This window comes from Alligator mississippiensis, chromosome 14 (genome assembly GCF_030867095.1).
Source record: "Alligator mississippiensis isolate rAllMis1 chromosome 14, rAllMis1, whole genome shotgun sequence".
Classification (NCBI taxonomy): domain Eukaryota; kingdom Metazoa; phylum Chordata; order Crocodylia; family Alligatoridae; genus Alligator; species Alligator mississippiensis.
Genome location: NC_081837.1, coordinates 29,505,785 through 29,529,823, shown reverse-complemented (window position 1 = coordinate 29,529,823; position 24,039 = coordinate 29,505,785). Strand labels below are relative to the sequence as shown.

The following is a 24,039-nucleotide window of genomic DNA, read 5'->3' as shown; positions in this document are numbered from 1 at the left end:
GTATGTGCACAGCCACAGCATGCATGCAGCCAGGAATGCAGCCTGGCAGCTTGGAGAGCAGCACCCAGCCGGTAAGTATGTGGGGGGGAAGGAGCATGGGGTGGGTAGGGGTGTGCGTGTGCGGGGGGACAATTGAGGCCACCAGTGAGGGAGGGAGTGGGACTGGGGCAGGTGCTGCCCAGCTGGGGTGGGGTGGGGCACAGGGTGAAGCCACAGGCAACTTGTCTGGGGTGGGGAGCTCCCGCTGTTGTGTGCACCCCTGGGGGGAGGCATGTGCCGCCACAATTTGCATGGGGCAAAAGTGGGCCAGGGGCTGCACTGGGCTCTTTCCAGAATGGGTACTGAGCCAGGGCTGTGCCTGGGGCAGGGGAGGGTGGGGTGGGTGACTGTGGCTCTGGGAGGGAGAGCTACTGAGGAGGCTATGGTGAATTTTGGGGTGGCTGTAGCCCACCCCATTGCTACCCGCCTCCTAGTGCTACTGTTGCCACCTGCCCAGCCCCTGCTATAAAGACGCTTGTGCAGCCCCTAGCCCCAAACCTACAGTGAGCAGCCTGCCTTCACCCCCACGCACAAATCCGGAGAGACACATGCCCCCCATACCTCTCTCGGTGTGCACACAGTGCCAGGAGCTGCTCCCCCTCCCCACCCTCGGCGCCCCCTGGATGTGCTGCTGGCTCCATCCCACGCCCTGCCTTGGCTGGGCAGTGCCTACCCTTGCTCCTGCCCCAGTCCCACTCCCTCCCTCACCGTGGGGGCCTCGATCTGCCCCCCACGCTCCTTCTCTCTCTCAGTCCCTTCCCCCCCACAATCTTACCAGCCGGACGCTGCTCTCCAAGCTGCCAGGCTGCGTATTGGCAATTGGATCGGTATCGGCCGATATGGCTGGCTAATAATGAGCTATCAGTATCAGCCAAAAAATGTTTATCGGTGCAGCCCTAGTTTTAGAGTTCCCCAGACTTGCCCTTCCTCGGGCCTTGGCCCTGGCAGCACTTTCTAGGGGCTGCTCCAGCACGAGCAGTCCCACCGCAGTGACCCCAAACCCCGATCGGGTGCAGTTTTCAGTCATACCCAGGACTATCAATATATTCATCTAATAATGAACCAATGCAGAAGAAAAGCAAACTGTTTTCTACACCTACAGGTATTAAGCCCAGTCCGGACGCTAGTGGTTGCTGGGTTAAGGGCTCCATTTATGAAGCAGACAGGCTGTGAAAACAATACACATGCAAACTGTTATTGGGCTGGCCATGAAGAAACTAAGATGCACTCAAATCAATGCTGCATGTTGATTTGACCAGCCAAGATTTGATACCAGCCAAGAGTGCGAGGAGTCATGCACTGCATTCAGCAGCTGCAAGTCATAGACATTAGGGCTGGAAGAGACCCTGAAGCATCATGGAGTCCAGCCCCCTGCCCCAGGGGCAGGAAGTCAGCAGGGATCATAGGATCCCAGCAAGATAAACATCCAAATGTGTCTTGAAGGCATTCAAAGTGGGTGCTTGAACCACCTCCGGCGGCAGTCTATTCCAAACCTTCGGGGCTCAGACAGTAAAGAAGTTCTTCCTTATGTTCAGCCTGAAACGGTCATGGAGGAGTTTGTGACCATTCGATCTTGTCATCCCTTGGGGTGCTCTGGTGAACAGACGTTCACCCAGATCCTGGTGAGGACCCCTGATAAGCTTATAGGTGGCCACCAGATCACCCCTGAGCCTGTGCTTTTCCAGGCTGAAGAGTCCCATAGCTCTCAGCCTCTCATCGTAAGGTCTGTTTTCCTAACCTCTGATCATGCGCGGGGCTCTCCTCTGCACCCTCTCAAGCTTCTCCACATCCTTTTTGAATTGTGGAGCCCAAAACTGGACGCAGTACTCCAGCTGCGGCCTCACCAAGGCTGAGTACAACGAGAGAATGACGTCCTGGGATTTGCTTGAGAAGCATCTATGGATGCAAGCCAGCGTTTTGCTCGCTTTACTAGCTGCAGCATCACATTGAAGGCTCATGTTCATCTTGTGGTCAATCATGATCCCCAAGTCCCTTTCATCTGTAGTGCTAACCAGCATAGCACTGCCGAGCCTATAAGGATGCTGCAGGTTTTTCCTCCCAAGGTGGAGAACCTTGCATTTTTCGGTGTTGAACACCATCAGGTTCTCATCCGCCCGTTTCATGAGCCTGTCAAGATCTGCCTGGATCACTCTCCTGTCCTCAGGTATGGATGCTTTACCCCAGAGTTTGGTGCCATCGGTGAACTTGGTCAGTCTGCTTCTGACTCCAGTGTCCACATCATTGATGAAGATGTTAAAAAGTACAGGCCCTAGGACAGAGCCTTGAGGGACCTCACTGATCACCGCACACCACGACGATTGACTTCCGTCAACCACCACCCTCTGGGTCCTGCCGCGGAGCCAACTCCCCAGCCAGCGGATCGTGGTGAGGTCAAGGCCACAGTTGGCCAGTTTTGCCAAGAGGTGATCATGGGATACCAGATCGAAGGCTTTTTTAAAGTCAAGATATACAACATCAATCTCTTCCCCTTGTCCAGGTGATAGGTCACCTGGTTGTAAAAGGGAATGAGATTGGTCAAGCACGACCTACCGGCAGCAAACCCGTGCTGGGGATCCCTCAGGATGCTGCTGTCAGCTAGTCTCTGGCTTTTTCCCGTGCGTCGGTTGTCAGTTGTCCCATCTGGTTCAGCAGGGGTCCAGTGTTGCCCTTGCTGTTCCTCCGGCTCCCCGCAGATCTGAAAAAGGACTTACCGTCCTTGATGCTAGTAGCCAGCTGCAGTTGGCTCGCCTGCACGACTGGGCTTTTAATCTGCCGCTTGCCTTGGTGGGTGTGCGGATGGCACCCCGGTGCAGCCAGGCGACATCCGTGCGCGCCTCCCGCGGCGCTGTGGGGGCGGAGGCCCCTTCCCCCGCGGCGCTCAGGCTGGAGCCCGGGGCGGGGCGGGGCGGGGCGGGCGCTGGGCCGCAGACGGGGCGGCGCCCGCCGTCTCCATGGTTGCGGCGGGGCCATGGCGGAGCCGGCCTGGAGCACGGACACGGGCGGCGCCGTCTACCGCTCCCGCGACCCCGTGCGCAACCTGCGCCTCCGGTGAGGGCCCGCCCCCCTTCCCCGTCCCCGACCCCGTCCCCGTCCCCGTCCCGCCGGCCGCGGGCTCACCGCTCCGTGCCCTCGTGCCCCCGCCAGGGTGCGGCTCCAGCGCGTCACGTCCACCGGCCTCCTCCTGCAGCAGCTGCCGCGCTCCGCCGGCCCGCCGGGGAAGCAGCTCCTGGGCCCGGCCACCCCCAGCACCGCGGCAAGTAGGTGGCGTCGTCCCCCCGCAGAGACCTCCTCAGAGCCGGCCGCCCCAGCCACGTCTCCCCGGGAGCCTCAGGGCCTGGCGCCCTGCAACCCCCGGGGCCTCTCCGGGCTGAGCGGGGCCTCTGCCGGCTTGTCCTAGCCTCTGCTTTTGCCCCTGGCAGTCCAGCAGTGCGGTGACACCCGGGTCCTGGCCATGGATGTGGTGCTGCAGCACCCACTTCTCCCCCCCACACTGGGTCCGTGCTGGGCAGATGTTAGGAGCCAGGTTTCTACAGCCAGATTGACCCGGTATGGGGGGGATGTTAGGACTCAGCTGCTCCTGCTGCTTTTCCCAGTGACTGCGCAAGGAAAACACCTGGCGCTGCTGTTTCCCCCTCTGCTCGCAGCACGTTCCCCCGCAGCCGTGGGCCCTTCAGCAGCTGTTTTCCCCTGCTGTCTTTTTTTTTTTTTTAATTGTGTTCTGAGCCAAATCACGTCCAAATCCATGAGTCGGGCCCGAACCATATGTGGCTCTACAACCAGCGAACATCCTCCACCTGCCGGGGCTTTAGATCCTTCCCATGTCTTTTGGCGGGCATCAGCCTGGAGGCTTGGGGTTTGGATGCCCCCAAGTTTCGCTTGCCTGCAACCATGTGGTGACAGGAGCAAGCTGGGGAGGAGCCTCCCATTTCCATAAAATAGGCATTAAGCCCCAACACCTCGGTGGGTACTAAACCGCGCCAGAAGAACAGTTATCCCTGGGAGGGCTTAAGGAAAACTGCCTTCTTGGACCCAGATACATGGCGTTTCCGCTGCCAGGTAAGTTTTCCCGTGCTGTCATGGGGATGAGCACCAGCTATAGACCACAGAGAAAAGCAGCAGTGGTGGGTGCTTTCCCGGCCTAGCTGCTGCAGAAAGCACTAGTGACAGCAGCTGGATCCTCACGCCTGCCCACGGTGCACAAGCCCACCTCTGACCTGAACTGGGTCGGTCTGGCTTGCAACCTGAAAAGGTTTCGCCCTCCCCAGGCCATCAAATGTTTCCTCCCAACTAAGGCAGGTCTTGCCTCTCTTGGGTTCCTCTGGAGCAATAGGTGGGTTTGAGATTCAAACTGAAGTCTTTCAAGCCAGGGTGATGCAAGTGCAACCAGCCTAAGGGGCTGTCTCTTTGGGGCTGTCTTCACGAGGAAAAGCAGTTGTGTTAACGAGGGTGTCGTGTACTTACTGTTAGACATAGGACTGTTCAACTCATGGGGCTCTTTTTCTTTCCTGCAAACGAAAAGCAATTCCTCCCTATCGTCTAGTTTTATTTCTAAACTCAGAGACCCACAGAAAGCAAATGATGTCCACAGGGAAAAGCAAATTCCTTGGAATATTTGTCAAGGGTTCCCAAGTACCTCTATAGTATGGACCATGTCTTAATCCTCCATTGGACACTTTCCCTTGCATTTAGTCCACTCTGTTTACTATCACCTAACATGCCAGTGGCAGCTACAACCGCTTACATGTAAAAATGATATGATAAGGACTTGATGCATTTGTAGTTTCTTTAATGTGGTATTAGAGCTGGAAAATATACAGAAAAGTGTCCAGCCTGGTAATTTGTCTAGATCAGGGGTTGGCAACCTATGACTTGCAGGCTGAATCGGGCCTGCAGAGCCATTGAATTCAGCCTGTGGACATGAGGCTTTGGTGGTTGACGGGGCTTCAGCTGCGAGTACTCTTCCCATGCCACCATAGAGAGAAGCACCGGAAGCCTTGCTTGGATCTGAACGTAAGCTTCTTGCTCTCTAGGTATAAGTGCTTTGGGAATTCAAAATGTGGCAGTGTGGCTACCTTGTGAGTTCCAGATGCTGCCCGTAAAACCAAACAGAATGGAGAAGAAATGTTCAAAGGGCTCTCTTTGCTCACAGTTCTGAAGCAGGGTCAGAGGGTCAAGTGAGATATGAAACAGTGGTCTGACACCTCTTATCTTCTAGGTAGCTGTCTTGATGATGAGGAAGAAGAGGCAGTGATTGGATGGCAGGAGAAACTCTTCAGTCAGGTGAGCCAGTGGAAGAGTGGGAGGACCTTGCCAGCAGGAGCCTCTGGCATCTTCTTCAAATGGCGAAGAGGAATAGAGGTTCCTGTGACTCCCAGTTGTGCTGCTGCAGTTTAGAAGGGGTGGCTACTCTCTGATCTCTTGTGTGGTCAGTACCAAATTAGAGAACAGGAACAAGCAGAACTGGTTTCTGATGTACTTCTCGGAGGCTTTTCAATAATATTTTCTCCCAGTGTGTGTGTGTAAACAACAAAAGTACAGCTTGATTTCTGTGAAATATTTTCAGGGCGGAGGTCTGAATCTGTGTGTAAAGCACAGCCTTAATGTTTCCTTCTTAATCTCACAAGAATTGGCCATCTTAATTTTTGCATAGTTAGTTTCTATGAAACTTCCTTAGATGTTGACCAAATGGTAATGCATCAGCCTTTTTTTCACAAATATGGTTCTCCTATAGATAGGGGCTTTTTGTCTCCAGTTGAAACATGGCTGTGACCTAAATTTTCACCATTTTTTTGATGGAGCTATCCAATTTAATACTACAAAGAATCTGTGTACTTCATTTGATTACAGCCACTAAAGCACTAAATCAACCTTAGCTCAGTCCTGCATGCATGTATTTGAGCAGCTTTATTCAGCCAAGTAATTCCATCAGAAGGAATGGAACTCCCTGCATGAGTAAATGTATTGACATCTGTCTCCAGGATCAGGCCACAAGTTAATGCAGTAATAATTAGAAATGACAGGATCAAACTACAACAGACAAAATGGAAGATGAATACAGAACACCACTTCCATGCAGCAGAGGGGTTTATCATTTTGTGGAATTGCCTCCCCAGGAGAGAAGTGAAGATCCTGTTGCTTGAAACCTGCTTAAAATGAAATCACATGATGGGCTTTGTAAGAATGAATGTGTGGTTGGGCTAAAGGTCAGAAATGCAAGTTAAAAGATACCAAGAGTTTTGTTTCTATCTGTCCCAATAACTCTGTGTGACTTCAGGTGAGCCATGCTTCCTCTTTTACAGGTAGGGGAACTTGGGCACAAAGTGGCTCAAGTCACTTTCAGGCAGTGGTATTGTGAGAAGAAAATGGGCCATACCTAGAAGCACCTTGGAACCCTGTGGGTGATGTCAGTGCAGGAGTACCTCAAGCCTTGGGGAATGGCCTAGTTGAGACCTAAAGAACTAAGGGTAGGGCTAAAACAGGGGTGGGAAAAATACAGTATGGCCTGTATCTGGTCTGCCAATTGATTCTGTCTGGCCTGTGGCACCATCAGAGGCCAGAGCCGGAGCTGTCCTCTGTCCATGGGCCAGATAGAATCAATGAATCAATTGGCAGGCCCACAGGTGGGGTGGGGGTCTCTGGCTTCTGCTGATGTGACAGGGGATGCTGGGCTGAAGCAGCCCCACCTGCCTGGCACTGCACGGCAGCTAGGAGATGGAGTCCAATCCCATGGTGTTGTGTGGGCAGGGCTGCTTCTGCTCAGTGTCTCCTGTAACACCAGAGGCCCGCGCAGTGATGGGGGTAGGGGAGGGGGGGAACTGAGTCTCTGTCCTGGCTTCCTCCAAGCTGGGGTTTGCACAGCGAGCCGGGGAGGGGGGAGAGGGAAGACTAAGAGTTGGGGGTGTTCCCCACCCCCTTGCAGCTGGGCTCTGTGGGGCTGCAAATGCCACAGCCCTGCCCCTCGCACAGCTTGACTCTTAGCCCCCTTCCTACCTGCTGGCAGCCAAGCTGGGCAGCACAGGGGCAGAGAGCATGGAGGAGCAGAGATAAGATGCTACAGACCCAGGTGGGCTCATGCTCCCACTCTTGCTGCTATTCTGGTGCCAGACTTGGCCTGGCTTTGAGGAGTTCACGTGTGTGTGTGCGCACGCGTGTGCACATAGGTGCTCATGCAGCCTTCAACAGCTCACTGAAATTCATTCAGTGGTTCTCCAGCCCAAATAATTGTCCACCCCGGGCTAAAAACTGGGCTTTACAAAGGCACTTAACTTGCTGTGGCTTCTTTAAAAAATCTCAGCCGTGAGGCTTTTCCTGGTTCTAATCTCTGCTATCCATGTTATGCCAAAATCTCTGTTTTTACTGTGCCATTCCTAGTTTGAGGTGGATCTGTATCAAAATGAGTCAGCCTGTCAGTCTCCCCTGGATCGGCAGTATCACCAGGAGATCCTGAAGCTGGAGAAGACAGGAGGCCGGAAAAACTACCGCATCTTCACCTACACAGACCATGACCGATTCACCAACCTGGAGGAGGTACCTGTTGTTAATCATGCCTAATTTGTTGCCGCCAGTCATCTCTCTCAACATGGCCAGGTCCTGCATCAACTGAACCCAAGGACTCTGAGAGGACAGCTTTTTAGGGCAGTAGAACACACTGCTTCTGCAAGGTACTCCCACCTACTGCCCCAATTCTGCCTCTTTCTGAGTGCTGCACAATGAAAGCCAAGAGGAAGCTGTCAAAATGGTGGATGACTTAGCAAGGTAGAGCTTCAAATGTGCCAAGTTAAAAGAATGGAGGATGAACTCTGCAGTCACCTGACAGCTGACAGCTGGGCTATTTTCTGTGCTGTGCTGTTCACAGGGGAGATCCAAGGCTTTTCAGGCTTTCTGTGCCCTAGAGCAGCTGAGAGGAGCATGCATGTGTGTCTGTATTTACATGTAATTGCCTGCGTTCTTGCTATGGCCTTTGGAGCTCAGAAGGGAGAAGGGCAAATCTTCTGGCATTAAATGGTTCTGCCTTTCTCATGGGAAAGAGAACCTGTTCCTGTGTAGGAATAACAGTTTCACTTCCTGCCTTCTCTTCTAGCACTGTCAGAAAATGACCAACTCAGACTATGAGGTGACATCACATCTGGCAGAAAGGATGGCCAATGTGAGGAGGAGAAGACAGGACCGCAGGCCTATGTGAGTACAAAGAATGACTCAGAACAAACTGAGAGTGGATTCCAGCACTGGTGCCCATCTGGGTCTGGCTTCTCCATCCAGAGCCTGGTGTTGTGCCTTCTCATGCTGGATCCCAGGTTGTGCATCTCACCATGTACACTGTTGTCTGTACTCAGCTAGTTTGTACTGGTGTCATGATGTGTTTTATAGAGTGGCTTGGCGAGTGTGCATAATAGCATTTTGTGGTATCCTTGGCAGGGAGGGGAGCACTCTGAAGTCACGAATCATCACCTGGGAGCCCTCGGAAGAATTTATTAAGAATAACCATGTCATCAACACCCCTGTTCAGACCATGTATATTATGGCAGACTTGGGAGCGTATGGAAAGTAAGGAAATGCTCAGAGTGAGTTGGTCTGCTGGATGTGAACCTCTATTCTTCCCCTCTTTATCAAAGCTCCGACCCCTTACACAAGTTGGCAGAAGGGGATCGAGGGACTCCCAAGAGCTTCAGCAATACCAGCTGTTGTTTCCTCCTACTTGTTATCTCTGTGGGAGGCATTGTACATGTTTTCCTTCCCTCCTCCTCCTATCTTTCTGATGAGTAGGGATACAGATGGGTCTGAACCCCCTCTGCCCTATGTACACATGTAAGCTGTCATTCCAGAGGTCTGCTGGCTCTATTCAGACTCCATTGCTGTTTCTTGGTCTCTGTCCCAGGCTTGGCCGCAGGGAGTATGAACATGTTCTTTGCACAATCAAGGTGGACAGCAATGGGGTGATCACAGTGAAGCCAGATTTCACAGGCACCAAAGGTGCTTACAGGTGAGCTGGGCAGGACTAACTGCATGACGAGGGACTGAAATTACTTTTCATGGGTCACCTTTCATACTGTGAAAGGGGATGTCTAGTTCGGAGATCCTGCAACCTAACACTTTGCTAGGAAGCATGATCTGAGATGCCTGCAGAATAATATCATGGTTCTGCCTGGTGTCATCTTGTCATTGTGCCTGTTTGTTGAGGCTCTTGAATAGGCAGCTCACTACCCAGGTAGGTAAGAAAGATGTATTTATATGGAGTGCTGTCACATAGGGCATTATGTCCCTTTTCAAGGGGAAGGGGAAAGCTCTTCCTTGGGACTCCCACAAGAAGCAGGCTTATTTGGTCTTCCTCTCCTGTAAATAGTTCTTGTAAATAGTTTCTTAAGTAGGACATATGTCATTTTCACTCCAGGGGCATGTGGCAGTCTAGGCCTGACAGCAGGCCACAGAGACTACTCTAAGTTTGGTTTCCCATGATCCGTTGTATTGAGTGAGGTTGTCCCCAGGTTAAGGCTATAGTTTTGTAACTGGTTTGCTGCAAGTGTGGCTGACTGGGCCAGAGGAGAATGAGCCAGGCTGTGAGACAGCCAGGGTGGGAAAGAAGGTCTAGAGTGGACTGGGATAAGGTCCCAGGGTGGACCAAGAGTAAAGGAATAGTCCAAGTGAGGACAAAGGGAACTGGAATGGCACAATAAATACCATTTGTTTTGGACCAGAGTCTGTGGTGCTATGGGACAATCGGCACTCTGATATCCATCTTAAAAAGAAGAAAACACTCTCTCTTCTTCCCAGGAGCTGACTGATAAGAAGGAGCTCCAATAGGCGTGAGTGCTACAGATCACAGAAGCCAGGGGCTGAGAAGAGCCAGGGTCTTTAAGCCCTTTGTGAAGACACACTAGCGCTGTCTCTCAGGAGACAGACTGAATAAGGCTGCTTCTTGGGGAGTCCTGAGAGAGAGCTTCCCCCTTTCCCTTGAAAAGGGGAAGTTTTGATCCTTGGGTGACAAGGGCACAGACATATATATCCTGATGGTTTTCTTAATGAGCCCCTGCTGCTGGGTAGGCCCTCATGGGTGGGTGGGTGTATGTTAGGGTTACGGCTGCTTCTGGGACTATGTTGGGGTTGGCACACCTGTTGTTGGCACTGGATCTGTTCCTTGTCTATTCTAAGTCTTGTTCATTGCATTTTGGGGCTGTGCAGGATTGAGCTGGATGGTGAGAAGCGAGAGCTGTGGAAATACACCATTGAGAATGCCTCACCCCAGGTGAAGCAAGAGGAAGAGGAACGGGAGCAGCATGTGTTCAAAGATGTAAGGACCTGCTTTGCCTAAAGACTGTTGGGTATTTGGTTCATATGACACAGATTGAGACAGGACCTGGAATGATTTTTCTGTATGCAAAAGAGATCTATTTGCTGGTGTCCAGACTTGGTTCTCCTTTAATCTGATACAGGGAAACTGAGTGAAGAGAAGTGCAGCACTAGTTAGCATGGCACTGAGAATGGGCAAGCAGGGCTTATTCAATCTGGAAATCAAACAGCTGGTCTGTGTTCCAGCTCTAATTTGACCTTGGGAGTTCAGCTTTTCCTGGTGTGGTTTTGTGTTTTCTCCACTACAATATGAGTAGCTAAAATCACTCATGACTAAAGTCTCCTGTAGTATTTAAGTTTTCTTTCAGTCCTGAGCTTCTGTAGCAGATACCTACCGTAGTGACTGTTCATTCCTCGTATCTTAGCTGAAAGAGCTTCAGCATCAAACTTCTCATTTTATAGCTGTCTTCTTGATAACAGAAATATTCTCATTAGGGCAGGGGTGAGCAATTATTTTGGCTGAAGGACCACTTAAAAAGTTTTGGTGAGCTGTTGAGGGCCAGGGGGGAGGTCAGTTGATCCTATCTGGCCTGCCGCTCACTGCCAGAAGCCTGAAGAGGAAGGGCTGCATCCTGCACCACTCCATTCTGCTGCAGCTGGGGCCAGGCTGGGCAGCATGCAGACTCCACTGCTCCACTGCATCTGTTCCCCCCAGCCTGACTTCCTGTTGGCTCTGTGCAGTCCTGGCAGCTGGGCCTGCACAGGACAGGGTGCAATACATTGTGCTGAGTAGCTGTCCTGCTCACCGCAGCGAGCCACTGCCACCATTGTGCTGCACTGGGAAAGTTGGGGGCGGCTGCCCCAAGTCAAGCCTATGGCTGGCATGGACTAACACATGCCACAGTGGCAATGGCTTATTGTGGCAGGTAGGCATGATGGCTATTTATTGTGCTGCATCACGCCCCGTCCCGTGTGGGCCCAGCTGCCAGCAGCCACAGTCCCAAGACTGCAACTGCAGCGCCAACAGGAAGTCAGGTATGGGAGGGAAGGGGGACGGAGGAGTCAGCTCAGCCTGGCCCAGCCCCAGCTGCAGCAGAGCAGAGCAGCCCAGAGCACAGTCCTACCTCCTCAGGCTTCTGGCAGCGGCAGGCCGATTAGGATCAACTGTCAGGTTGGATACAGCCCGTGGGCCATATTTTGCCCACCCCTGCATTAGGGGAACCTGTCCCTCCTTGTCCCTTTTTCTCTCAGTTCAGAGGTTGACCTCTCTAATTATTTCTCTCCTGGGCTGTTGTTCATTCTAGACTTGTGGTTTATGTCTCTCAAATTTTTGCACGTGCTGTTACTGTCATCTATTTCAGACTCTAGGCTCCTTGCATAATTAAAATCAACCAGTAATACAAACTAGGCAGAGCTCATATCTAGCATAAAACTGCTGTTACATTACTCCTTTATGCCTCCCAAGAAATTTTTACAGCATAACTCTCTCCTAGCATATCCTAGTTGATCTATCTGCTACCTGCCTGCACGCCTGGTGATCAGGAGGCTCTGTAACACACCAAGAAGACTAATGACTCCACATTATGAAATAGTAGAGAGTAGTATTTTTCCGAAATAGAGAGTCCCTTCCAGAGAGATGTATTTAGAGATGTTCCTTCAATTAGCGGAACTGAAAAGACCTTCTCTAGCTCTTTCTTCTTCTTTCTCCAGCCACTTCCCTTGCTGAGCTTATCCTCCTCCTTCATCCTGTCTGAAGCAAGCTCTAGATCACTCCCTCTGTTTGCATAGAACATCTATACTCTGTGTATATCTATGGAAATGTTTGAGCATGCGATTTTTTCATTTTGAGCCTACCTTGTCCTGGATTATTGTGGAAGTACATACTAGGCCATTTGTGTTAAACCATCACTGTTCTTCACCTTTTCCCCAAACTACTTTGAAGACTGCCTAATAATCAGTTGGGCTGTTTGACCGCATATTTGGTGCCTTATTTGGTAGTGCTGAGACTGCAATCCAGGAGTCACTACTGAAGGGATTCCAGTGCTGCCAGCACTTTTTTCATTGGAAAGCTGAGATGTCCATGTGTCCATCCCCTCTTCAGCTGAGTTCCTAGGTCTCCAAAGATATTGCTTGATGTAATTCACTTCCTCCTTCTCAGTGTACTCAAACTTCATCTTTTTATTGGCACTCCTGCAGTGCAGGTACCACTTCTCTTTATCTGTGTTCCTGTGGTCTGGGGCTGTGTTCCTCATGCATCTCCTAGTTTGGGATTGTTTGCTGTAATGAGTCTGGAAATTGCAATGGCTGCTGTACAATGGCTTGCAGGTACTTTTTTCTGATTCGCTCTTGTTTTTTTCAGTTGTATAGTCGTCACAAGGAGTATCTTAGTGGTCTTGTTGGCTCAGAATTTGAGATGGTGAGTAATATATATCAATGGTGTGGAGTCCTCAGTACTTGAAACATTAACAAATAACTTTGGGATATTTTGGATAGCTGCATGCTGTTTAATCCTGTATATCATTCAGACCTGCATACCACTCAGCTAGAGTACATGTTTTGTTCAAGCCCTTGTTTTAGCCTCACATGTATTGCTCAGAAAATCACTGATGTTTAAAATCTCTCCTGCTTGGTTTTTGACCCAATGGGGTGACAGGTTTTTGAGTTGAATGTAAAAAAGGTGTTTCCTGTGCTTTGGGAAACCTCTTCCAAAGCTGTGTTACACTTAAGCTTCAGCGGGAACCATCTAGGGAGAGAGGGGATCATAGTTTCCATTTGAGGTGCACCAATACATCAGTCCATATTGTATCGGCACCGATAAAAGGAAAATTGACATTATTGTCAATCAGGTTTTTTTGGCTAATGTGACCAATAATGCCTCTGATAAATGCCACGTGCTTGTGCACAGCTGCAGTATGCATATGGCCAGGAGTGCAGCCAGGCAGCTTGGAGAGCAGCAACCAGTTAGTAAGTCTGTTGGGGGGGGGGGGGGAAGGGAATGGGGGAGAGAAAGAACATGGAGGGGGCAGATCCAGGCCCCTTCATAGTTTCATAGCTTCATAGTTGGTAGGGTTGGAAGGGACCTGAGCAGATCATCAAGTCTGACCCCCTGCCATGGCAGGAAAGAGTACTGGGGTCAAAAGACCCTGGCAAGGTGTTCATCTAGCCTCTTCTTAAAGACCCCCAGGGTAGGAGCCAGCACCACTTCTCTTGGAATTTGGTTCCAGATCCTAGCTGACAGTGAAGTAGCGCCTCCTGATGTCTAGTCTGAATCTACCCTCTGCCAGCTTGTGACTGTTATTTCTAGTCACTCCTGGTAGTGCTGGGGGAACAGGGACTCCCCCCAATGCCTGCTGGTCCTCCCTGACTAGTTTGTAAACAGCCACTAGATCCACCCTCAGCCTTCTCTTGTGGAGGCTGAACAGGTTCAGGTCCCTTAGCCTCTCCTCGTAGGGCCTGCCCTGCTGCCCCCTGATCATGCGAGTGGCCCTCCTTTGGACCCTCTCCATGTTGTCCACATCCCTCCTGAAGTGCGGGAACTGGACGCAGTACTCCAACTGCGGCCTGACCAGTGCCGCATAGAGGGGGAGGATCACATACTTGGACCTGCTTGAGATGCATCTGTGGATGCATGACAGGGTACGGTTGGCCTTCCTGACCACGTCCCCACACTGTCAGCCCATGTTCATTTTGGCATCAGTAATGACTCCAAGATCCTTTTCTGTCTCTGCATTAACAAGAAGGGAGTTCCCCAGCCTGTAGGTATGCTGCTGGTTCTTCCTCCCCAGGTGCAGTACCTTGGACTTGTCAGTGTTGAAATCCATCCTGTTCTCATCCGCCCACCCCTGTAACCTGTCTAGGTCCGATTGCAGCCTATTCCTCCCTTCTAGCGTGCCCACTTCCCCCCACATCTTAGTGTCATCTGCGAATTTGAACAGGGTGCTTTTTACTCCCTCATCCAAGTTGCTGATGAAGATGTTGAAGAGTGTAGGCCTGAGGACCAAGCCCTGGGGAACCCCACTGCTCACATCCCTCCAGGTCGAATAGGACCCATCCACCACTATTCTCTGGGTGCAGCCCTTCAGCCAGTTAGTGACCTAATTGACTGTGTAGATGTTAATGCCACAGTCCCCTAGTTTTTTAATGAGAATGGGGTGAGAGACAATGTCGAAGGCATTCCTAAAGTCCAGAAAGACTACGTCCACTGCTACTCCTGCATCTAAGGATTTTGTGACCTGGTCATAGAAGGCCACCAGGTTGGTCTGACAGGACCTGCCTCTAATGAACCCATGTTGGTTGCCCCTAAGCATAATCTCCCCTGTTGGCCCCACGCAGACAAGCACCAAGATAATTCTCTCAAAAAGCTTACCCAGGATCGAGGTAAAACTAACTGGCCTATAGTTTCCTGGGTCCTCCTTCCTCCCTTTTTAAAAAATAGGAACCACATTGGCCCTTTTCCAGTTCTCTGGCACCACACCAGAGCACTATGAGTGCTCAGCGAGGGAGGGAGTAGGGCTGGGGTTGGGGCTGGGGCAGGAGCAGGGGCTGCCCAGCTGGGGCAGGGCAGGGCGTGGGGTGGAGCCACAAGCAGTTCATCTGGGAAGCGTGGCGTGGGGCTGACTCCCACTGTTATGTGCACCCCCAGGGGAAGCATGGGGGGCATATGTCCCCCAGATCTGTGTGCGAGGCAAGGGTGGGCTGCTGCTGTGGGCTGGGGGCAGCTCTGGGCTCTTTCCAGCAAGCGGGGGTGGGGGGGGACAGTTGGGCTAGGGCTGTGCTTGTGGCAGGCAGTGCCAGTGCTGAGAGGGGGGCTATGGGGCCATCTCCACTCCTTCCCTCATTGCAGGGGCATCTGCCCCCGCCATTCCTCTTCTCTCCCCCCACACCTTCACCCCAGCAGACTTACTAGCCCAACACTGCTCTCCAAGCTACCGGGCTGCATATTGGCAATTGAATTGGTATCAGCTGATATGGCTTGTTAATAATTGGCCATCAGCATTGGTCCAAAAAATCTTTATTGATGCACCCCAAGTTCTCACAGATTGCTAGTTTTTGGGGGCACCACCTGAAATGTTGCAAGGGGCCTGATTATCAGAGTATGGTGATCTTCCACCTTGTGGGGACTGAGCCTATCTGAAGAGTGTGGGGAAGAATTATTCAGTTCTGGACAGCTTGGACTGGATCATGTGAGAAGTTGGGATGTTTGCCCTTGGGTGTCTTCTCTCCTTTCACCAGCAGAGAGCTAATCAAAGAGTTAGGGTTCCTAGCATAAGTAATTGAAATGTCCTGCAGTGACCAGGTGCTGTTAACAGAGGGCCCTCTTGAGAGGGGGGATGCACTAGGATCAATCAGTTGTCACTGAGCTGTTTCTCTCTCACCCTCAGACGATCCCTGGTACACTCCGACTCTTTGTGAATGGAGAGATAGGTGAGTGCCTGTTTCAGATGGGTGATAGAAGCTGGCATGCTGCTTTTTGGACCCCTGTACTGAGGAAAAGTCAGGGGAGTTTGGGTTTCCAGTCCAGACTAGGTCAGAAGCACTGAAGGATGTTGAGTGATTCACTCCTAACACCTCCCATCACTTCTGGCTAATTGCAGATGTGCCAGGAGCCAAGATAGGGCAGTAACGGAGACCACAGCAAGGAGAGGAATTTGGCTGGAAGCCTCTGTAGCCTGGGTGATGTTGTGGGGAAAAGGATTTTAGCCACTCAAGGGAACTCCCTTTGGGAATTTTGTCCAGTTGCTATGAAGAGCCTGCTTTATGCTCACCAGTTGCAGTAATTTCTTTTTCTCACTGAGAAGTTTTTGGAACCCCTTAGCAATGGGACTGCATCTCCCAGACAATACAGTGGCAGCAGGGAGTTTGGAGTGTGATTAGGAGACCCCATTTTTATAGTCCTTTCCTTTCAGTTTCAGCCCAAGGATATGAATATGACAATCTCTACGTTCATTTCTTCTTGGAACTGCCTGCTCGTGAGTATCTGTGATCTAGTCCTTGAGTCAAAGTCCCAGGCATGTCACAGGCCATAGGAAATCAATCAGGTGGCAGGATCCATTAGATTAGCATTTTTCAAAAGCAAGAAAAAATTCATTTGATGGCTGCCATCTTGGCTGGTACTAAGATTCTATTCCAGAGCTAAAAGTATGATATTGCATGGCTTGACCTAAACAAGTGGACTGTATAGTGGTTCACACTGCCTGGTGTTTCATTTTCATATGCACTACACTAACGCTAATCCAGCTGGCATGGCTTTGGTGTGCTCCTTCCTGGTTTTTGCATGGCTATGTGACTCTGATTCCCAGGTGCAAGATGTTCTTCAGTGTTGTGCTACATCACACTATAGAAGACCCTGCTGGCCTTGATACATGCACTTGTACTGCTTTGTTATTTGTCAGGCTCTGAGCCCAGCTACCCCTATTTTAAATTCTTAGATGTCAGTTTCATTGGTTAATCTCATTAGTCATTAATCTCATCAGTAGTTCTTGCTACTTCTGTCTGGGGTTATAGTGTAGGGGTCACAGAATCATAGAAAGTTAGAGCTGGAAGGGACCTGAGGACATCATCTAGTCCAACCCCCTGCTCAAAGCAGGACCATCCCCAACTAGATCATCCCCCTCACCATTTTGTTGCCCTCTGCTGGACTCTGTCCAGTTTGTCTGCATCCTTTCTGTAGTGGGGGGCCCAAAACTGGACACTGTACTCCAGATGTGGCCTCACCAGTGCAGAATAGAGGGGAATAATCACTTCCTTTCACCTGGTGGCAACACACCTATCAATACAGCCTGCATTGCAATGCCGTTAACCTTCTTGGCAACAAGGACACACTGCTGGCTCATATTCAGTTTATTGTCCTCTGTAACCCCTAGGTCCTTTTCTGCAGAGCTGCTGCCCAGCCAGTCAGCCCCCCCGGTACAGTACTTGTTCCATCCAAAGTACAGGACTTTGCATTTTTCCTTGTTGAACTTTATGAGATTCGTTTTGGCCCAATCCTCCAATTTGTCTAGGTCACTCTGAATCCTAGCCCTACCCTCCAGTGTATCTACTACTTCCCCCAGCTCGGTGTCATCTGCAAACTTGATGAGGATGCACTCTATGCCATCTTCCTGATCATTGATGAAAATATTGAACAAAACTGGCCCCAGGAACGACCTTTGGGGCACTCCACTTGATACTGGCTTTCAACTAGACATTGAGTCATTGATTACTACTCTCTGAGCCCGATGCTCCAACCAGTTTTCTATCCACCTTATAGCCTGTTCATTCAGCCTGTACTTCCTTAACCTGCCTGCGAGAACATTGTTTTAGCCTTGCTAAAACCAAGGTATATTACATTCATTGGTCTCTCCACATTGACAGAGCTAGTCACCTTGTCATAGAAGGCAATCAGGTTGGTCAGGCATGTCTTGCACTTGGTGAATCCACGCTGACTGTTCCTAATCACCTTCTTCTCCTCCAAGTGCTTAGAAATGGATTCCTTGAGGATTTGCTCCATGATTTTTTCAGGGACAGAAGTGAAGCTGACTAGTCTGCAGTTTCCTGGATCCTCCTTTTTCCCTTTCTTTAACGATAGGCACTATATTTGCCCTTTTCCAATCATCCGGGACCTCTCCTGATTGCCATTAGCCTTCTGTTGGTTTCTCTCTCTCTCTCTCTCTCTCTCTCTCTGGTGGTACAGCCATTGTCTATGTTTGATTGTCAGATAAGATTTAGGTAAGTCCCAGTGTTGTTGATCCCATAGTACCCAGTCTCAGGGTTCTCCCTGAAGTAGTAGCTGGGTGCAGCAAAAAGGCAATGCAGTCTCTGGGGGAGCTCACCATGTGGTAAGTGTCAGGGGCCTCACACTCTCCCCTGAACTATGCTGCAGGCTGCTCTAGAACAGCCCAAATTGCCACAGGCTGAGTCCTGCCTCATGCTTTTTTCCTACAGCACTAGTCTTCTTGCTCATGGTCTGTTCTTCTGTTGCCAGATTGGTCGAGCCCAGCATTCCAGCAGCTCTCCGGGGTGACACAGACATGTGCTACCAAGGAGCTAGGCGGGGTAAGAGGCAAAACCAGGACTCTATGATAGTGAAGTCACGTAGTGTTATGGGCTTCTGACACTGCTACTCCTACAAGGAGCTCAGTGTGCTCGTGCTGGCTTCCTGAGCGGAGTAATGCCGTGGGATTCATGTACTCAGTAGGGTGCAGTTCTCATTCCTGGCATCTTCTCGGGGACTTCCAAGGTTAAGGAGATCATGTATTCTTTGTGGGACTGATCATGGCCAGGACACCATTGACTTGTCCCATCCCCACCCTGGGCTGCTCTTGACATGTGCTGCACAATGTAGATGATTGACTGATTTCTGCCCTGTTCCTCTTTCCTAGGATGAGGTGGCTTACTTCTCGTACCCATTCACCCTGGAGATGTTTTTTACACAAGAAGATGAATCAGAAGGTGAGATTCTTTGTTGCCCAAGGGCATCTTTGTCTAAACTTCCTTGCCAGTGTATTGCGATATAGGCACCACACAGCCTGACACACAATAGCCCTTCACAGGGGTTCTCCCTATGGAGCAAGGGAAGCAAAGGGCAGAGTTTTCCATCCCATCCAGCAAATGTTTTCGCTGTCACTGTATGGATGTAATATATCTAGCAAATAGTCAAACCCCAGGGAAACATTGGCATGAGAAATCCCCCTAGTACTTAGGGAGCCTGTTCTCCATAACCAGCTGACCCTAGTGAGGCTTGTTTAGGATTCTTATCATTTTTATCTCCTTTCAGGCTCTCTCCCACAGTGGCCTGTGCTCTACTTTGAGGTTCTATCGCTGGATTTCTGGCAGAGGTACCGTGTTGAAGGCTACGGCTCCGTAATACTGCCATCAGCTCCAGGTAAAGTCTCCCAAATGGAGAGTATGTCAAGTGGCTGGAATGTTAGATGCCACTGTCTGGAAATTCTCCTTCACAAGCATAGGACTCAACTGATTATCTGGTTCTGGAAAGAGAGTTCCATCATTGCATGCTGAGGCAAATAATAATTTGCCCTAAATGAAGCACTGAGGAAAAACTGGGTTTGTGTCATGCAGTATTCAGTGTTGTTGGTAGGAGACAACAAACATTGCTGGCTTTACTCCTTCCCTGTTTCCATCAGGTAGCATTCAACAACCATATGCTGGCATTTTATGCCATTACCTCGCCCTTCCATATGATAGGAGCAAAAGTAAATCCAGGATTTTACTGCAAGAGTAGCTGCAAGCCCTGCTCCCAGCCCCACTCTCTCACCCCCTGAACTTCCCAGGGCTGGCAGATAGTGCCACGGGGGCAGCCACTGGGGACTTATTTAAGCTTCCAAAACAGGTAAGAATTCTCCCTTTGCCTCTCTACTCATGTCCCCTCTCCTCGCCTTTCTTCCGGCCCACCTTCCCTCCCTCTGCCCCCCACCTGCCACTGGTGCTGTATCTGCTGTCCCCAGAGGAAGGGGAGCTCCAGATCCACTCCAGGAGGGTAAAAAGGGTCCTGGGCCCAGCAACAGTGAGCAGGTGGGTTCCCCCTCCCCATGTCTGTTCCCAGGTTGGAGGAAAACATCCAGGGGGACCATGCTGGGAAGGGAACCCCCTTCATCCACTGCTGTCACTGTTTCAGACTGAGCCCAACCCCTGCACAGCCTGACTGGAATGGGACAGAGCTCCCCTTGCCCTTGGGACAGTGGTGACAGCAGCAGCAGCAGGCAGGGACATGCTTCTGAGCATGGAGGGAAAGCAGGGAATTCTTACCTATTTTGGGGATTTAAAAAAGTCCCCAGCTGCAGCTCCTGCTATGTGGTCAGAAAAGTGGGTGCAGCCACGCTAGTGCATCCTCTCTGGATCTACCCTTGGGTAGAAGTAATCCTTCTCTACCCACAAGGGTTGGAGAAGCTGTTTGCCAAGAGCTTTGAGTCTTGTAGATGGAAAGTGCTACAGAAATGCAGAGCATTATGTAAATGTAATTCTGCTCAGGGAAAAATGCAAAGTGTGATATTTAAGGGCTTGGATTATTAAATGCATGCGGTTGCTCTATTATTAGCTATATCTAAGTGGGGTAGGTCTGCTAGGTGTTCAGGGAGTATGTGTTTGTAGGGGAGGATGGGGGCTGTCACACAGTCTATTTTCATCCAGTCCAGGGCAGGGAAGGATCTGGCCATCTTCTCGTGTATTTCTCTGTGAGAATATGGAATTACCTGTTTGCTTTCCTTCTTGTCCTGGTACAGGGTTCCACACCCTGACAGTCCCCACCTGGCGACCTGTGGAGCTGGGGACAGTCTCTGAGCTGAAGAGGTTTTTCATTGGTGGTTCCCCTGAACTGGAGGACATGACTTATGTTAGGGTGCCAACAACCTTCAAGGCAAGATTCACCTCAGGGGTTGTTTTGCTCCCTCATAGTGGGCTACAGATTCTGTTCCTTCCATGGGAAGCCACTGAAGGCAACCTGGGCCAAATTCATGCAGGGATGAGCTGAGGTCCCAGCCATGGGAGCTTTCTTGAACCCATCCCGAGAACTGGTCCCCTTCTGGATAGCCTGAACATGGACCAAAGGACAGGTGGATCAACATGGCTGAGCAAGGGGTCCTGCCAGGAGTTCCTGTTTATGTGAGGCTTGTAGTACCACTCCTGGCCTTGGCCTGCTTTCTCAAGCATGGTGATTGGTCCAGCACTGTTCACAGCAGCACTAAATTCCTTTATATCTGTATAAGGGCAAGTGTGATCCCTTCTCTTGTATGGGTTGGGATTACGCTTTGAAGAGAAGAGTACAGTTTAACCTTTCCCCCCGCTACACTGTCAGCTCCCCAAAGAGCCCTGTCCTTAGCGCAGCTGAAAGCTATGTCTGCACTTCTCAGTACCTTCTGGGAAGCTGGCATCCAAGCTTCTGAACTGCTTCGGAACAGGGAGACTCCATGCACCAGTGCTGCCCATATCCTCTTGAAAGGGATCCCTTTCCCTGGGGGTCAACTTGGCTTCACCAGCTGCAGGCAGGACTGCTTTAATTTGTCTTATACCCACAGGGAGAGCGTCTGAGCCGCTTTGGCTTCCGTACAGAGACAACAGGGAGTGTCACTTTCCGGCTTCACTGCTTGCAACAATCCAAGTAAGTGGTGCCACATCTTCCCCCAGTTTGTGTGCTGGTGGTTCCAGACATAACCCAGTTCTCTGCTTCCATGCAGGGCCTTCTTAGAGTCCAGTGCTCAGAGGACGCGCATGCAGAGTGTGCTGGACCGGTTGGGAGGCTTCAGCCAGCAGAACTCTTTCTACACTGTCCTCGGTGAGTCCTTTCTTTGTCTTGGCCAAATGGGGAACCTCTGGTTCACTTTGCTTACTTCAGAAGAAGTGGAGGAGAGATTGGGGTGTTTCAGAAAAAAACATTATTGTGTAGAAGGCCCCTCTGGCTTTCCTCCCTGCAGAGATTTTTTGACTAAACGCAGAAGGACAGAGGGTAAACAATTGCATGAAACATCAGTTCCCCGTGAGTAGCTCAACAGAGTTTCCACTAGGGTAAAGCCTTTGCTGAGCTAGCAAAGTCAGTGAATGATCAGCCTGATCAGGTAAGATACAGGCAGGCACTGACTTCAGAGAACAGCCTTGCTGTTCTATGTCTCATGCAGTGGAAATTGGAGCAGAAGTACCCCTTAGCTGTGACAATGACATAATATGCAGCTATCATGGGGTACTGCAGCATGGAGCCAAAATTGGTTGTGGGGGAGGAGGATGAAGAGAGAGCTGTGGTCTCGTGCTTCACTGAGGGTAAAGTTAGTCATAGCCCGTGAACTCTCCCCATCCAGACAGAGAAAGAGATGGTGTTAGTCTGTCTTGAGGGGGGGCTATCCCATCTGGCTATCTTAGCTAGCATGCTTCCATAGGTGCTGAACCCAGTCTTGGTTGCTCTGTTGCAGAGGCATTCCAGAAGGCACGGCGACGGATGCAGGAAGCACGCGAGAGCCTTCCCCAGGACCTGATCAGCACCTCTGCCTCCACTGTGCACCAGCCATGACTATCTTGCTACTCTACTGGACTGAAGCCTAGCAAAACTTCCCTCTGCTAGAACTACCTCTTATATGACACATGTTGATAGTGGCATAAATGGCAAGGATGTTACACATGCATCCAGTTTAAGGAGCCATAAAATGGTAAACCAGCCATAAAGGTGTAGAACATTTTCTGGCTGGTTTGTATGGCACCTTAAATTGAATGTATGTCAGATCCAGCCCCAGGACCAACAAGCAGCTGGTTATCAGCTCCAGCCCAGTCCCAGACTTGTGGGTATCTGGCTTTCAACTTGCTGGTACTGGGGAAGTCTTGGATCATGAACCCTGGCAAGTAAAAAGGGCACAATTAGGGTATGACGGGGCATGACAGGAGGTGCAATTGTTGGGATTCGGGATCAGCTCCCGTGGTGTCATTAACTAAATGTGTGTCAGTGTCCATAGTCTCATCTCCTGCCCTTTAAAACTTTACAACTACTTCCTGCTGCATTTCTCTGGGGGAAAGGAGACTGTAGGGTGCCCACCCCCTAAATTTTTCCCTTGTATAAGTACTGGCATAAGTAGAGGGAGCAATTTCCCTTTCAGCTGACTACTTTAAAATTCCATTTGATGCTCCACGTTAGAGTCAAAACCATGACATGTCTTGGAGCTGGATGTATACAGCTGTGCCTGGGACCCTGTTTGGGAGGGTAATGAGTTGCCAGGCTGGCCTTGGTGCTAATGTCCAGATACATCTGTTTAGAGTATTCCGTACATGGTTTGATACAAGGTGAAGCTCTCATGCTGATCATGGGAGAGATTCAGGAAGCATCCAAAAGCTGAGGATGGACCTCAGGCCTTAAGCCCTGGAGATAGTAGCCCCCTTCTTTCTTGGGAGTGGTGTCCAAGGGAGGTTTTTCATAGAACCCAGGGCAGGCTTTACTCTGCTTCCTGTGACCCTCCCACCAGCAGCTCCTTTCTGCTAGCCCGTCATCAAAAGCCATCAGTGCAAAGCAAGCTTGGAGCATGGGCTCATCTAAGAGTGTCAGTATTGCATCAAAAAGTGTGAGCACATACACATTATGCTGCAAGTCCTGCACTGATTAAACTCAGTCATTCCATGATCTGCCTGCTGCGGATGCACAGCAGGGCAGTGATGGAAGGTTAACAAAGATGCAGGGTGAGGATTCTAACTCAGATGGTTCAGACAACACCTTAGCAGTTTTATTGCCTTAGCAGTTTTATTGCATGAGTAGATGGCAGTTCTCTTTGCCATGAAAACTCACTTTTGGTCACAGTTGGAGCTTTGTTACCAAAAGCTTTTCAAAATCTTTGCTGGATTTTTGGCAATTGGCAAATCTCAGCTACATTAGTAACTGACACATTCTCTCTCCTGTAAGAAGGTGGTTGGAGGTTGTGGGATGGCGCTACTGCAGATTTGTGTAATAAAGTATGTAGGACCTGGACAAAGGACTGTTACTGTTAACAATCAGCCTATGTAGAAGTTGGGTCATCACTAAAACTGATTGTCTCTATCTATGTCTTATGACTGGGTCATTTCTCAAATGAAGAGCTATTTATCTACACATCTTGCATGCAACCAAAACTTACAGAGTCAGACATATTATGGACATGCCAGGTCAGGTGCCTTGTCCCCTGGCCTGTCTCTCCAGAGCTCCAAGAAAAGTGCTTGAAATGACTTCCCATCATCACCTAAACTGCAGGGGAGGAAGGGACAGAAGTCTGCTGTTCT

The 24,039-nt window shown here is 50.4% G+C and overlaps 1 protein-coding gene across 4 annotated transcripts; it reads left to right on the top strand.

Moving 5' to 3' along the window:
- The first annotated feature begins 2,977 nt into the window (after window positions 1-2,977).
- Window positions 2,978-23,821, top strand: MKS1 (MKS transition zone complex subunit 1). Of its 4 annotated transcripts, XM_059717656.1 has the most exons (18): window positions 2,978-3,087; window positions 3,184-3,300; window positions 5,259-5,319; window positions 7,411-7,566; window positions 8,120-8,217; window positions 8,455-8,583; window positions 8,915-9,019; window positions 10,216-10,324; window positions 12,683-12,739; window positions 15,705-15,747; window positions 16,230-16,292; window positions 18,287-18,357; window positions 18,684-18,753; window positions 19,079-19,186; window positions 20,541-20,674; window positions 21,333-21,415; window positions 21,492-21,589; window positions 22,218-23,821. In XM_059717656.1, exons 1-18 carry the CDS (start codon window positions 3,008-3,010, stop codon window positions 22,313-22,315), a joined length of 1,680 nt encoding a protein of 559 aa, XP_059573639.1. In that variant the 5' UTR covers window positions 2,978-3,007; the 3' UTR covers window positions 22,316-23,821. The 4 variants fall into 4 exon arrangements, with proteins under 4 accessions (XP_059573639.1, XP_019348082.1, XP_019348083.1 ...); XM_019492537.2 differs by lacking the exon at window positions 3,184-3,300 and having other exon boundaries at window positions 5,255-5,319; XM_019492538.2 differs by lacking the exons at window positions 2,978-3,087; window positions 3,184-3,300; window positions 5,259-5,319 and adding an exon at window positions 5,354-6,503.
- Window positions 23,822-24,039: the final 218 nt, after the last annotated feature.

Excerpts from the sequence above, each read along its gene's own strand:
- MKS1 (XM_059717656.1), top strand. The coding sequence starts at position 3,008 with ATGGCGGAGCCGGCCTGGAGCACGGACACGGGCGGCGCCGTCTACCGC. Across the intron at positions 8,218-8,454 it reads AGACAGGACCGCAGGCCTAT|GGAGGGGAGCACTCTGAAGT; the intron begins GTGAGTACAAAG and ends TATCCTTGGCAG. Across the intron at positions 21,590-22,217 it reads CTCTTTCTACACTGTCCTCG|AGGCATTCCAGAAGGCACGG; the intron begins GTGAGTCCTTTC and ends GCTCTGTTGCAG.